The sequence below is a fragment of the Electrophorus electricus genome, chromosome 4 (assembly GCF_013358815.1).
Source record: "Electrophorus electricus isolate fEleEle1 chromosome 4, fEleEle1.pri, whole genome shotgun sequence".
Lineage (NCBI taxonomy): Eukaryota > Metazoa > Chordata > Actinopteri > Gymnotiformes > Gymnotidae > Electrophorus > Electrophorus electricus.
Genome location: NC_049538.1, coordinates 3,482,264 through 3,497,936, shown reverse-complemented (window position 1 = coordinate 3,497,936; position 15,673 = coordinate 3,482,264). Strand labels below are relative to the sequence as shown.

The window sequence follows — 15,673 nt, the reverse complement described above, 5'->3', positions numbered from 1 at the left end:
GCCTCCTCCAAACGCGGCAATATCATTGGACCCTTCAGACATCCGTTATGTGACAATGTCTTGGACACTATCGTGATTGGTCGCCCTATGCTGTCACTCATTTCCACACAGCGAAACCTCTTTGTCGGGCGGGTCTTGTTAAACGCGCTGGGAAGTGTAAAGGGGGAAGGGGGTGTAGCTAAGGTCTGTTTTAAGTTTGTGAAACTGCCTTCTGCGTAGCAGACTGATTAGGGGTCACTTGCCACCAGTTCGTCCTAATTTATCATAAATATTGTTCCCATGCTTTTGTGTGGCCATGGAGCCAGGAGGACAAGCACTAAGACTGGATCAACCCTCGCAGTTCTGACTTTTTCTGCCACTTAAATTTTAGATACAGACCAAATGTAAATGCTCTGTTTTGGAAATGTCTGCGTCTGCTTTTCGAACACTGAATATATCTGAGGGTGCAGCCGTGACTGAGGGGGGAGGGGGGGAGGGGGGGAGGGAGAGTAACCCTGGAGATCTAACGATAGAGGAGCTGAGTAATATGTAACCCTTCAAAACAATACTGACGGCGTGAATAAACAGATTAACTCTCACTACATGCCTCTTAAAAGGGCATTTAAAAGTTGCACTGTTTAGATTACTGGGGGGCTCTGTTAGCAGATATGTAATATAGTATACTAAACCATGTTTTTTTGTTTTTGTTTGTTTTGTTTTTTTGCTTTTACTGTTTAATCATCTGTAATAATTAATGATGTTTTGTTTGCTAGAATAAGACCGTAATATCTACATGGGGGCGGGGCCTCTTCCTTGCGTCACCATGTTTCTACAGTAGCCTAGAAAGGACAAACCAAACGCGCGTTTTGTGTGTTGAAATGCCAGGTTGAATTTGGTGGCTCTCTAAGACATGATGAGAAGAATGTTGCTGCTGCTTTTGGCTAACAATGTTTAGTTGGGAGAAGTTTGAGGACCCACATTTGGACAAATGGAGGACCATTTATTTAGAAAAAGCAAGTGAGGGTGAGTCCTTGTCAAAGAAACTAAAACCTGAAGAAGCAAGACAAAATATGGACAGGAGATAAACATAAAAAACAAGGATAAACATTCGTGTGGCATTTCCTGGATGGAAATCTCTGATGAGTCAAATATTTTCAGAGTAACACTGAAGTACTGTGCTTTTTGCTGGATGAGTAATTTTGTGTACCAGTCTAAATAACATTTTGTTGTTTGATAGCTAGAATCTTGCCATGGGCATAGTAAGTACAAGTAAGCTTTCCCCATGTCAGTATTGACATATATCACATTTCAGTATTGTAATTTTACATTTATGTGCCAAAACTAATAATTTATCTTTAATATTGGGACCAAAAAAAAAAAAAAAAAACCACAAAAAAAGACTGCCTTACTGAGATCAGAAAACAGCATACAATTTTTGCAAAGTAACTTTTATAAAAGCTTTGAAGCTAAACCTTTTGACCCCTGTAACATTACAGGGTAGTTTATGTTAGATACTGGAGCCTTTCTGTCTTCAGGCACCCAACGCAAGGTCTCTGCCTATCAGCCATGACATGGCAGCTTGACTGCGAGCTGGTCGCCCGAGGTCATCCGCTCCCTCTTCTTGTCTCCTTTATCCCTCCCTTTCTCTCTCTCTCTCTCTCTCTCTCTCTCTCTATCTCTCTCTCTCTCTCTCTCTCTCTCTTTAAGCACAGGAGTGACTCATGGTGGGCAAGGGAACAGCTCGTGGCTCATTCATACAGAGAACATCTAATCTTTACTAACCTTGTCTCTTTTCTTTCTACATAGACCCTTAGAACATGCCTCACTTTTCCCCGTCATCCTGTAGATTTAGATAGTGGATATAGGACACATATATACTCGGTGCTTTCCTCAATAAAGTGGAACTCTCTTGATTCACTACCTTGGTGTCAGTGTCTGTTGACTTCCCCGGATCCGGCTATGGAGGACGGAGGGCACAGGGTAACTTGGAGGAGATTGAACCTGAAGGACTGGTCACTTTGAACCAGTTTCTAACAGTTAATCTATACTTTGACTCTGCAAAAAGAGAAAAAAATAATTCTATTAACACTATCTTGCACTAATGAAAGAGGGGAGAAGTCACCCCTGAAGACCGCTTGGCCAAAAACACTAGAAAAGATTCTAGTGTCTTGTGGCAAAATGTTTTATGGTCACAGGAGATCAAAATAGATCTGTTTGGACTGAACTCCAGGTGGTATGTTTGGCGACAAGCAAACAGCACACCACCGCAGACACACCGTACCTACCGTGAAGCATGGTGGTGGTGACATTGTTATGGGGATGTTTCTCTTCAGCTGGAACTGGGCAGTTGGTTAGACTTGTAAGGGCAAGCGGATGCTGCCAAGTACATCCACATTCTTGAAGAAAACATGCAGTCTTCTGCTAAGCAGCTGAAGATGGGCAGGAGGTTCATCTTCCAACACGAAAATGACCCTAAACATGCTGCCAAAAAAACAAAGCAGTGGCTTAAAGAAAAGAAGGCGAACGTCCTTCAGTGGCCAAATCAGAGCCCTGAGCTAAAAGAAATATTCCCCAATATAGCAATATTCCATAATCTATGTGTACAATGCTGGTACAGACAACAACAGACTGATGGCTGTAATTATAGTAAGAGGTGACTCTACAAAGTACTAAACCAGGCTACTGGTCACTTTCTGGACCCTGTTATTCTAGTTTTCCTGCATTTTTAGAACTGTTTCCTTTTTTATCAATACTTGAATGCTGTAAGGCAAAATGCGTAAATAAAGATGGAGGAGGGTATTTTTGTGAGTTTTTTTTTTTTTTTATATCAGGCTTTCTATAGGCACTGTATAGGAAGTAAATATTGAAATGTAAAATACAAAGTTTCCAGAGAATCCTTGTCAGACAGAGGTCCTTAATCAGCTGTGTGAGCAAAGTTCTACCCGGTCATACAAGTTTCTGTTCAAAACACTAGATGTTTATCCACGAGTTTCTATAATTAGAAATGTGTGTGTGTGTGTGTGTATATCTGGCAATCTATCTCCTTGCCTGCAGAGGTCTCTCTTGCCTCAATACTGATTTGTCAAGCATACCTGTGTCCTATCTCAGCCCAGAAGAGTATTCCTCTAGAGTAGTACGTAGCCCAGACTGCTGCTCTTTGCAAACTCCTGCCTTGTGTTTCATTGCCAGACTCTGATTTATGTTATTTATGTTATTCTGGTTCTGATGGTTGTGATGTTGTTTTGCCTGGATTCCTCCACTGAATGCTCAGACCTGGACTCTCCTCCGGTTATAGTCTCTCAGTCTTTTAACCTGACATATTAAATCCGCCCAGAAGAGAACAGCATATATGGCTGCCTCACAAAGACGGTTGAGAGAACCACAAGCATGTGCGAGGCTGTCATCAATGTAGAGGTGGTCACGCTGAAGCATCTCAAATCTAACACAGCATAATCACATCACGTGTCATTTCATTGGTTTGATACCTTCACTGTTTTCCTAAAATGTAGAAATCAATAAAACTAAATAATGAGGGTGTGCGTGCAACACTTTGGCTGATAGCACCGAAGTGTTTTGAAACCAATTACAACAGCTTGCAGGTTTCTTGTCTGAAACATGTTGTTAATTGACACTAAGTAGCAGTTGCTCCTGGAGCTCGGGTTTGTTCAGTGTGTGTGGATGTGCAGATGTGCAGAATTATCAGAGATTCCCTGATGCTGGGCTAATCATCATAAATGCACATACATTGGGGTGTAAGAACATCAAATCACGCTGCCTTGTTTATTTATTTATTTATTTATTTATTTTTTACAAGAAAGGTTACCAGATAAGATTATTTTCCACTCCATAATAAGAAGGGAATGTAAAAGGATTTGCCATAACACAACGTGTCACATTTCTGTCATTATAATTTTATTAGATATTTCTGTGTAACACCATGGTGTTGGGGACACACAGTGTCTCCTTGGATACTGACAAAATAGTAGATTATGTTACATTGTTACGAAGCTATCCTAGAATATGTTTCCGAAAACAGTATATATGCAAAACATATAGAAACATTTATCAATGTAAAAAGCACCATTACGGTATTACCAAAACAGATATTTTCCCTACTGGTATCCAACTGCGATTGTCAACTCGTAATGAATATAAAATCAGTGTTAAGTAGTCAACCTGCGAACTACTAAATGTTATTTATCTGCTAAGGGTTCTATAATGCTGATAATAGTTACATCTAATTTCTAATTCAACCTTTAGATACTAGTTTGGGTGGCTGAGAAATTATTTCAGAATGTAAACCCCACTAGTCTGTCTTTCCAGCCACAGGCCCAGCTGTGTACACTGTGGTTGGTGCGATGTGCAGATAAAACAGCTTTTCCTCCTAAAAACAATCTTTCAAAGGTTCCCATGGCAGCCTGGTTTAGGCCTGGTGTGTCTCAACGAAGTAGCAAATGATTGGAAAGTTCTCAGTCTGTTAATTAAGCAATCTCCACTTCCTCAATTTGATTTTAATCCACCGCCATCAATGGGTTGTGGTCATATGTCAAATCAAAAATTTTCTTTCCAGTGAAGCTAATTTAACAGGAAAACCATGACTTCCTTCTGGTCGGGTCAGGTTAAGAGTCACGTCTTGCAAAAGTGCACAGTGCCTTTCTGACCCCTGCAACGCTCAAAAGCCTATATGCGCGACTCCACAGCAGACAGGAAGCTCCACTGCGTGGCGGAGAAGGCAGGGAAGCAGTCTGAGTTGGGACGCGAGTTAGCCTCCGACGAAGGACGAGAGGGCGAGCGGGGCTGCTGCAGGAAGTCCTGGACGTGGTGCGGCAGGGTGTGGAGCAGCCAGCCCTCCACCAGCAAACCTCCGCCTCTGAGCCGCGCGCAGCAGCCCAGCTCCACGGGGAGCTCCTCCAGGTTGTTGCCTCGTACGTCCAGCCGCAACAGCCGCTTCAGGGCCCCCAGGCTGGGCGGCAGGCAGCCCAGGGAATTGTGGGCCACATCCAGCTCGCGCAGCTCCGCGCAGCCGGCACCGAGCTCCCCGGGAAGGCTCTCCAGCCTGTTCCCGCTCAGGTCCAGCTCGGCGAGGAGCGCCAGCGCGCCGACCTCAGCCGGCAGCTCGTCCAGCAGGTTCCCCGCCAGCAGGAGGCGCCGGAGGCGGCGCAGCGTGAAGAGCGCGGGCGGGAGGCGCCGCAGGTGGTTGTGCGCCAGGTCCAGGAGCTCCAGGCCGCGCAGCGCCGCCACCGTGGCCGGCAGCGCCAGCACGCGGTTGTGGGCGAGGCACAGGCCGGTGAGGCGGTGCAGGTTCTGCAGACCCAGCAGCTCCTCGAGCGTCCGCAGGCCGTTGTGGGCCAGGTCCAGGCAGCGCAGGCCGGGCAGTGCCAGCAGGGCGGACGGCAGCCTCTCCAGCTGGCAGTCCCGCAACTCCAGCTCCATCAGCCCCTCCAGGCGGCGCAGGCCCGTGAGGGCCAGCAGACGGGCACCCTCGTTGTGGATTTCCAGGCGCACAAGGCTGCCCGCCACCTCGCTCAGCTCGGCGGGGACGCGCGGCGCAGCGCCATGCAGCGAAAGCACGCGCAAGTGCCGGAGGAGGCGCAGGCTGCCCAGCGCCCGGCCACGCCCCATGCCGCCCTCGCTCCACATGTGCCCGCTCAGGTGGAGCTCCTGCAGTCCACGCAGGGAGTACACCCAGCCCGGGATCTCTGTGGCGTGGGTGAACGTGAGGTGCAGCGACTCCAGGCGCTCCTGGAGGACGGCCAAGGCGCCAGCCTCCACCGCTGCCGAGCAGTGGTACAGGTGGAGCTCTCTGTGGAGGAGGAGAATGACAACATCACCATCAGCCTAAACACATACACTAACTAATAACAGGACAATTAACTCCTCATCAATAGACCCTGCTGCGGGGCATCAGTTTGGGGATTTTCCCTCCAAAAACCTGGGAGTAAGTCAGGTTTGGTAGGAGTGGGAAATCATCACAGCATTGCCCTCTGTGCCATCAGAAATGATCACCTGAGAGCAGTCATGTTGGATATCTGTGCTGTTAGCTTAGCCTCCCCGATCAGCTCCAGCTTAAGCACTTCCAGCTGGCTCAGGGTAAACAAGGCCGGAGGCAGGCGAGGAACGGCCACCAGCTGTAGCAGAGAGCGCCCCTGGTGGTCGGAGGTGATCATAGCGCGCAGCCGGCTGGCGTTCCAGCGGCGCTCCAGGTTCTCCTCCATGAGCCGGGTCTCGCTGACAGGAGACAGGAAGACAGACAGGCGTTGGGCAAGCAGCGGGTCGTACTGGTCCGTCATGTGCAACAGGAAGGCCAGGTCGTTGCACAGGTCCGGAGCATCCAGCATCGAACCTGCATCCCTCAGTTGCCGGAAGGAGTACTGTCTCAGTGACCTGGAAGCATCTCACAGACACACACACACACACACACACACACACACACACACACACACCTGCTAATGTTGCCCAAAGGAGACTTTAATCCATTAAGGGTGTGGAAGCATTACTGAGCAAACAAGCGTATCCGTTTTGGGAAAGTATGGAATGGTAGCATCAACTGCAGTGAGAGCGTGCTCATTGGCTGATGGGCATTGTGTAGGTTTGCATCTAAGATGAAGTAAGGTGACATCATACACCACGACAACAGTATTAGTACTGGTATCAACCTAACATTCGGATACCAGGTGAAGTACTTAACAGTGGGATGGCCGTAGGTTAAACGATTTGGCTACAAGGCACTCCAGTTGCCTCTACCCACTTGGTTAGCATTCACCTCCGGAAACTCCCAACACTTGGTGAGAAGGACAAACAGATGAGTTAGTATCATTCAGCACATCAACAGGTCCTGTAATGTTCAACACCTGGGCGAGGTTTTTTTTTTTTAAGTTATCCCATCCGATTGCTCTTTACAAGTATGGGCGTTTTACTGGGCACATGTTTCTTTACTACTTTTGGCATTATTCTTTCTGCAAACCAAAACTCATTTGGAGAACTTAAAAAAAAAAATGGCTCCACAGTTTTAGCACTCATAGCAGCCACTCGTGATAGCAGACCACAGCAACATGGAGGCAAGAGTTATATTTGAACCAGCAGATGGAGGGCCTCCATTTTAAATTACAGAGAAAGATTAAGGAGGTGCGAAGACATTTTCTCATGTTCTTATTCAACTTTACCACCACAGAACTATAGAACCATGTGTAGATCTGATCAACTGTAGCCTGGATGGATACAATATATTAGGTAATACTGTGGATCTCGGACGAGTTTCTGCAATTTTTGTTTTCATTCCAATGATCACAATTATGTGAGCAATGGGAGACCTGACCACAGATCTATTGTCTTACACTTGATAAATCTGGTTTGTTTCCATTTTATTTTTACTAGCATACTTGTGGAAGATCCAGAACAGTGTGTAGATGCCCAAAAGGCCATAGAGGCCCACCAGGCAGACGTAGGCTTGCATCATCTTGCGCAGGACGGAGGCCAGAGAGTGACTACAATGGAAGGCATGGTAGCCCGTCAAGGTATAAGAGAGCGGTTGGCAGCTGTGGCCGAATGAGATGTAGCCCAGTAAAGGTACGCTATAGCTGAGAATCACGACGAACTCCAGCACCTTGTACACAGTCTGGGCTGTGTACACCTGAGAGCATGAAATGGATGACACAGGAGATCAGCACTGGGAACAATAAAGCTTTGACACTGTGAATAGGTTGTTAATAAAGGTTTTAGGTGGTGCATTGGACTTCACCTTGTAAATGATATCAGAGCTCTCGCAGTGACCTCGGAACCTGCGCACTCTCTCGAACAGAGCTCTGGCTTGTTCCCCATCACTGCGGTCTAGGATCGGTCCTGGTCCAGAACCTTCCGGAGCAACAGGAGCCGTCTGCGGCAGGGAGGCGTGTTCCGTGAAGGATAACGAGGAAAGCGTGGAGCACCGGGACAGGCTGGAGGCACAAGGCGAGGGCTGGGTGCCGGTGGACGCACTACCCGTCCTGACCAGCAGAGAGCTGTCCGTCCCCGAGTCCAGGCTGGGCCGGCGGGCCAGGGCGGCAGTGGCGGGGGGCTCCTCCTCCGGGCGGCGGCCGCGCATACCGTCCTGCCGGGCGGCGCGGGACAGCGCTCTGGACGTCCACGGCGACTCGCAGCACTTGGCCAGAATGGCCAGGAAGTGCTCGATTCGGGCGGAGGTGAGGGGAAAGTGGAACCAGAAGCAGCCGCCGGCCACCAGCAGCAGTGACTGCAGTAGGGTGATGTAGGGCAGGAAGCGGGAGAACCACGGCAACGCCTCCTGGTAGCACACCTGACTGATGTAGAGGTACTGCTGGTAGTCCAGGTTGGTGCGGATGCCCGTAGCCGGACCCCGGGATGCGGACGGAGAGGGAGGCCGCGCGTCTGGCCCGAGGGGCGTGGCACTGAGAGATGTGCTGTTCTTGCTTGAGTGGGAGTGCACGGGAACACACACGACCCCGTCTCTTGAGAGGAGCAGCGTGCTGGCGAGGACAGACACCATAAGCATGAGGAGTACCAAGTAGTCCATGAAGACCTCCCACCAGGGCTGCAGGAGCTTATATCGGCCCGGTCTCTCTCCCACAGACCACAGCTCAGACAAACTGAACATCGTCTTGAGAGAATAACAGAGAATGTGCAATAGAAAGATTAAGAAAATTAGAAGGAGGATGAGTGTGATTACTGAAAAAGATTGTTATAATAACAGTTAGTTATATATATATATAAAAAAATTGAGCAATATAAAAATTGTTACATCCTACTATAATTATTAAAAGCCCACGTTAAAGCAGACTGATAACACCGAGTGTGCTGAGTCCGCCTTCTGTAGGACATCCATCTAATGATGAAACCCTAAAATAAAGACGCAGGGGCGCGCGGACTTTATTTATTCTCAACCGTAAGGTCATTATGGAAACTCCCGTAAAACTCCACGCTCTTTCTTTTTTTGTACGACATTCTCGCTATTTGCGTAAAAGCCGGTGCTTGTAGATAACACGTCCTGGCGCCCATCGTAAGTGATGTTGTTTAATAGGACCAGGTCTAGATTCCCGTTAAGCAGCTCTACGTCGGGCTGCATGATGTTCTCCGGTGGTTCGTTTGATCCAAAAACAAAAACAAAAACATGTACGTTATGTACTTACTGCGACGAAGAGGGTAGACCGAGGTTTTCCAGCGCTTAACCAGACTTGTACTCTGTTGCGAAACCGTGGTATACTTACAGAATAACACAATGCGGGGCAGATTGCTGAAGGCCGGTGCGGTCCGGTTTGCTCGAGTTTGTAGTACCGTGAGCGGGATAGAGCGGCGAGCGACACAAAGAGCGCAGCGCGTGATTCTGGGTTCTTTCTGAGGTTGCCATGGCAAACTGAACAAAAATACCTTGTAGAATCCTTTTACTGGCAAACAATAACGCGTATATGCGATCGAGAATGCACGTTCAAATTCTCGTTATGGGCCCAAAGCAATGGCTTATCCAGAAAACGTCATCCCCGTGGCCAAACGTGTGAAATCGTGCATTAGACGGTCTAAGTTTTCCACTGTTTCAGAGGGTCACAAGTTCAGACCGCAGGAGACAGGTGAACGGTAGAGGGCGCAGACTAGCAGGTAAATAGACCAGGAGCAAATGATCACAAAGTTGCCCAATTCGAAGCGGAATGTTTTTACGTGAGGCAAATCCGTGAACTTGCATTCAAAATTTTTACCACTCTTGATTTTTCAGGTTTCATTAAAAAAAAAAATCCTTAAGCGCAAAATTGATGTTTCTCTCTTTTTCTCTCTCCTCTCTCGCTCGCTCTCGCTGTGAATTCACCGCACAGTAATGCGCGGTTTCTTCAGAAAGAAATCGAGCAGGATCAGGCCTATTTCACCTGTGTTTGCGGCGCTGGAGTGTGTGTGTGTGTGTGTGTGTGTGTGTGTGTAATATTCAGGTGCTGAACCAGATACCAAACCAGATCGCTAAGACCCAGCTGTGCGCCCGAGAGAGAGCAAGCTACGCGTTTCTTCTCTTCTTTCTTCACATGTTGGGGCAGAGCTATCGCAGTTTCTGCAGAGCGACTTCATTAACAGTGAGCAGAAGTGTGACATTAACACGTCGACTTTAACATAACAAGACACGGGAAGACGACATGAAAGTCTGCTGTGAAAATCTAAAACCGCTCCAGCATGCTTATGCAGTCTGAACCGCACTTGAATTTTGGTGGTTCGTAAAGGCGGGGGCAGTTACTCTCAAAAGCAGAACCGACATCACCATTTTGCTAGTCCTGACAAGGTAACTTTGTTTTTGTTTTTGTTTTTGTTTAAAAACAAGCTACATGCAGGTTATCCCGGATTTTCGGTGTCGTCAAGAAAATCGTCAGGAAAAGCAACAAACACACACACACACGCACAAATCTCTGTGATTAGAGATTTATAAACAGTGCTACTCTCATTTTGACATTTTAACACGACATGATGGTCTTTGTATAATAGAATATATACTGCTATAAATGTAGTGAATGTGATGATATCAGGGACATCAGATGGCCTAAAGCTCATATCAAAACACTGAATCATTATGGGGTGGTAATATACCGTACGCTGTGCTGGTCTTTGAAAAACACTTCTATCTGCTTGCACACGCTGGTGTACACATGCAAGTGCATGTGGGTGTATATATCCATGTGCTAGCTTGTGCACGATAAAAGCACTTTTCTGTCCTTCTGGGGACCTGTGGTTTCACACCTCTCCCTCTCTTAACACAATCTCACCCATTAACTCACAGTGAGGCTGAGCTGGGTGGGGTGGGTGTGACAGAAAGCCATCACGCACTTGCCTTGTCCAAAAATACTGCACAAGTGTCATCTCTTCTGTACATACAGTGAGGAGAGATTTGTGTATCTGATACATGATGCAGGGTATTGACATGTTCCGTGAGATGTTAGCATATGTGATTGTGTGAATGGAGCCGGGGGGGTCTGTAAATAACACCATGAAATTCCCATCAAAGGAGACCACGTTTCTTCAAAAGGCAGTGAATGGAAGCGTGGTCCCAACAGGAGGCTACACTGATCCAGGCCTGCTGAGAGAAGGCTCTTCACAGCCCAGCTTGAGCAGAGGGCCCTGCCAATGGGGTCTTGGCTGTAGACCAGGGAGGTCTTGTGTTGACAGGACCCCCATGTGTGTAGCTGGGGAGGAAGGCTCTGATTCCCCTGTTCAGACGCTTCTTGCTTGGTGGTGTTTTAACATACCCTTATACTGAAATTTGAAGAAGGACGTTTCGAGAATGAATGCCATTCGGATGTCATTTATCTGGTCCATGTATCAAGCTGATGAGGTGGTGAGAAAAATGTTGCTTGTTTGAATGCACACCTTTTGACGTTTCATACAGGATTTCTTTATTATGTTTATGTATTTGTTTGTTTCTTTCCCATGTCCTTGTAAACCATCATGTTATTACTTATTCCACCACTGGCAGTGAGCAAGTCTCCAGTCTCTATTTTTCATTACCCAATGAAAACAATTCAGTAATCACAGTCTGTATTTTTCAGTACCCAGTGTTAGGCACAGACAGATCAGCAGGCATTGCTAATTATTATGAGATTATAATATAATCAGTGTACAAGGGTACATTGAAAGGAAAGCAAAATGTACTAAACCAAAGGCAGTTGTGCATTCTAGGAGGGCAGTGGTGAATTACATGAAAGTTTGATTTGAAGCGTTATTGTTAATGTTAGCATTAGTGTGTTGGTGTTAGCATTGGTTTAGTGTTGTGTTAGTTTTAGTGTTAGCATTAGTGTTAGTGTGTTTGTATTTCCAGGACACATTATTAATATTAAATATCTGTTGTTGTTTTGCCTCTTACATTTTTCAGAACATTAATGGAAATGTTCATGACTGAGCAAACAGGCTTTTTCTGATGACACTGTATTGACTTTAGTTGATCTGAAAAGGAGTGTTGGTGGTGTGGGACAGTTTGGGGAAATGTGCTAATCCGCTTTACAAACGTGAACTCTGAGGCTGTAAACTGACTGTTATCACTAAGCCTACTACTGTTGACATAATCTAGATAAAATTCATATTTTCTCTGGGTTTTTCAGAGATTTTGTTAATACGACAATTTCTCTCTATCTTTGTCCTTCTATATATAAAGAAGAGTCCACTCTGGATTGCACTGCACAGAGGTATTAAGAACTCTGGTGTCAGTGTTCCTGGAGAAACAAGACATTTTGGACAGTGGACCTTCATCAGCTGTGCAATCAAATTTCATCCAAATGCTCAGGAGACCTTGTGCACCATTTCACACCCTCTCTCTCTCTTTCTTTCTCTCTTTCTCTGTCCAAACTGCAGGATCTCATAAACGAAGCTTCTTTAAAATTAACTGGGGCAGCTTGACCTCTGTAAAACTGCCAAGGCAAGTTTACAGGCGGCGAATCATATGAGTCTTGAAAAGATCCGTCCCATTAATGTCTGCTTTTGCTTTAACTTTCAGCACTTCTCAAAATTAGAGGAGGAATAGTTTTAAGGTTCATGCTTTACTTCACTTTTCTTTTTGCAAAAGGATACTGTATGTCCATTTTACATTTTACCACATCTCATACACAAAGTCTATAGTGTGTACTTCAGTAAAGAATCACTGTAATTAAAGTTAAATTAGCACTTTTCCATTAATAATGAGGCAGGAACAGAAACTTAACACTATGCCCTCAGAGGCCTGTACACAGAATTGGACATTTTTGTGGTGTTTTTGTTTTGTTTTGTTCTCATGTGTGAGATGGAAAATTATATTACATTATTTGCCACATCACACAACAACAGCAAAAAAGCAAGCATCCAGATGAGTGTTGGTCACATCTTAGGGGTGAAGGGTGTTTACACACATGGGTGTTTAAATGCCCTGAGTACGAGTGAGTGCCACCATTCACACACCCTCCACCTCCCACTCTCCTCTCGCAAAGTCACAGGCTGTAAAAATCCCGCAAAGAGTGAGACAGTGACAGGAAGATGGTACACACACACACACACTGGTGGCTGTGATGAGGCAGATTGAGAAAAGCCACAGTGGCCTACACAACCTTCGTGATGCCGAGGCTCATCTTGATGGGGTTAGAATCACTGGGTCACAGAAAGGACACCGCTTTGTGATAATATCAGGGTTTTTTAAAATGCAGTGGAATTTTTCATGATTGAGTCAGATTATCATAAATGTTCTCCTCCTCCTTTTCCCCGGTTGTCATCAGTTCCACAAATCACGTGTGTCGATTTTACGAAAAGAATATTGGGCAAAATTATTGGCAAAATATTTTCAGTGTTTTTTGTGCATGTCTCATTTCAAATTCATGATTAAACAATGACATGAAGTTTTAACTTTTGTTTCTGCTGTCAGTGTACATTAGGTGGCAGGTGAAAAAAAACATGCTAAACTATGTCCTTCACATATGAGAGAGAGCGAGAAAGCGAGCAGGAGATAGAGCGAGAGAGAGAGAGGGAGGGACAGAGAGAGGGAGAGAGAGAAAGAATCTCCGCCAATCTTCAGAACACAGTTACAGTACTACTGTTGGCCTGGTCCTCAGTCAAACACTTTCTGCTAATCAACACGGCCATCTTAGACTGCGCCAGAATGAAATTCAAAAGTTGATAGCGTGCTTTCTTCTTCTGAGTTTAATTGAAAACAGACAAAAGCAACACCAAACCAACTGAAAATTGAGAGAAAGAGAAACAGAGAGAGAAGGAAGGAAACTTCCAGTTTCCTGTGTGCCTCAGCAAGGTTATCCTACACATGCTCAGACCAATGGCGTCTTCTTGGCTTGACGTGAGAGAGAGACATCGATGGAGCAAGAGAGAGAGAGAGAGCCTAGAAACAGTAGAGCCATGATGGAAGAACAAGACTTGGAGTGGCAAAGAGAGAGAGAGGGAGGGAGAGAGAGAGATAGAGAGAGAGAGAGAGAGGGAGGGAGAGAGAGAGAGATAGAGAGAGAGAGAGGGAGGGAGAGAGAGAGAGATAGAGATAGAGAGAGGGAGGGAGAGAGAGAGAGGGAGAGAGAGGGAGGGAGAGAGAGAGAGGGAGAGAGAGGGAGAGAGAGAGAGAGAGAGAGAGAGAGAGATAGAGAGATATGTTGTGGGCCGTGGGAAAGTGACACCATATATTCCATGCTTTCTCTTGTCCCTGACTCAAACCACAGCCTCTATCAGCAACGTCATCATTCAAAATGCGCACACACACACACACACACACACACACACACACACACACACACACACACACACACACACACACCCACCTAATATGTTGCATCCACTCAGAATAAAGATAGCAGATCTATAGTGAGCACTGGCGGCACTATAATGGTACAGTACTCTAATTCCACAAAACCACCACCTGAAATTGATGTGATTTTATTAATTAAATATACATACATGGGCTTTGTTTTCATTCACCAGCCCTGCTTTCAGTTGCCATCTACATCTTAAGTTTATAGGTGGTGCTTTCTCCACAGGATGTACAGTTCAAAAGATGAAACCCAAGGCAAGGAGAAAGTACCATCTGACTCAACAGCATCACTTGTTTTGAGCTCAAAAGAACATGGAACTAATCCTTGAACAAAGTCAGAGCCCTTTCTTCTCAACCTCAACCCCAGCATACGAGTTCCTAGAAAGCGGTGTTCACGGCGGGCAGGGAACCGGCGAGATCAAGACACGGAGAGAAGCCCACCGAGCCCCCCACATGGCCCCTGTCTCCCCTGAAACACGGCAGCTCCTCTCAGCTACCGCCACCACTGCAGCGCCTGCAGCTGCTGCGCCCTCACGCTCCACCCTCGCTCCACTTCCCCAGAGCCCCAGAACAGGCAGGCAGACCCCCGCCACAACACCACAACGGAGAGAGAGACAGAGACAGAGAGAGCGAGAGGGAGAGAGAGAGAGACACTTGACAGTTATACTAGAATGTGAATTTTTACAATTCCTTAGATTTTACCTGCGTAAACTTGTTGGTTTATGAAATTGTAGTTATGCTTCTCAGCCAGCCTTTTGGTTTCTTGTGCAATGCATTCTGGGTAAATCTGCACACATTTTAGGCCACTTTAAAGCTTGGCTCCCATTGTGGTGTAGCCATGGAATACACACACACTCACACACACACCCACACACACACAGATACATTCATACAGACACAAGCCAAACTCCATCTTCTGGTTCAGTGTGCCTGATTCAAACCAACGCATGTGCTGTCCAGAACAGTCTCTTAACTCAGGAACACTGAGGTCAAAGGGCATCAACCTGCAAACACTACATGACTGTACAATGTATTTAGCTGTTTGTATTAGGTAAAAAGGAAAAAATGTACCAAAAGCGTTTATGTACATTAGTTTTATTTGAAGCATAGTTTATATTAACATATAGCCTACTGCCCAGAGGTAATGTTTTCCCAAATACAAAGGCTAAATCTCCCTTAATTATAATAATATCAAGGAAGAATCAAGCAAGCAAACAAACATACAAACATAAATGAGAATATATAGAGAGAATTAGACCTGAATAGAAAAAGGATAGGCCTAACACTGCCATGTGTGTTTCCATAATTTCCACTGTCAATTAAAAATTGTGCTAAGCTATTTTACTAAATGTCCCCGAACATATATGGCCCGTGATAGTTAAACAAAAGTAGCTTGATATAGATTGATATCTCAGGAAAAAATTAAAGCACGAAGCGTGACCCAAATGT

The 15,673-nt window shown here is 45.9% G+C and overlaps 1 protein-coding gene across 2 annotated transcripts; it reads right to left on the bottom strand.

Annotated features, from left to right (window-relative positions):
• Positions 1-3,806: 3,806 nt before the first annotated feature.
• Positions 3,807-9,281, bottom strand: si:ch211-106h11.1 (volume-regulated anion channel subunit LRRC8E). 2 transcript variants are annotated; one of them, XM_027022031.2, is made up of 5 exons: positions 9,120-9,281; positions 7,718-8,590; positions 7,359-7,609; positions 5,986-6,363; positions 3,807-5,782 (listed from the first exon to the last, which is right to left on the bottom strand). In XM_027022031.2, exons 2-5 carry the CDS (start codon positions 8,585-8,587, stop codon positions 4,660-4,662), a joined length of 2,622 nt encoding a protein of 873 aa, XP_026877832.2. In that variant the 5' UTR covers positions 8,588-8,590; positions 9,120-9,281; the 3' UTR covers positions 3,807-4,659. The 2 variants fall into 2 exon arrangements, with proteins under 2 accessions (XP_026877832.2, XP_035380754.1); XM_035524861.1 differs by having other exon boundaries at positions 9,198-9,279.
• Between the last annotated feature and the right edge of the window lie 6,392 nt (positions 9,282-15,673).

Coding starts and splice junctions, on each gene's coding strand:
- si:ch211-106h11.1 (XM_027022031.2), bottom strand. CDS start 8,587: ATGTTCAGTTTGTCTGAGCTGTGGTCTGTGGGAGAGAGACCGGGCCGA. Junction 6,364..7,358: donor CTGTTCTGGATCTTCCACAA/GTATGCTAGTAA, acceptor AGATGCTTCCAG/GTCACTGAGACAGTACTCCT. Junction 5,783..5,985: donor TCCAACATGACTGCTCTCAG/GTGATCATTTCT, acceptor CCTCCTCCACAG/AGAGCTCCACCTGTACCACT.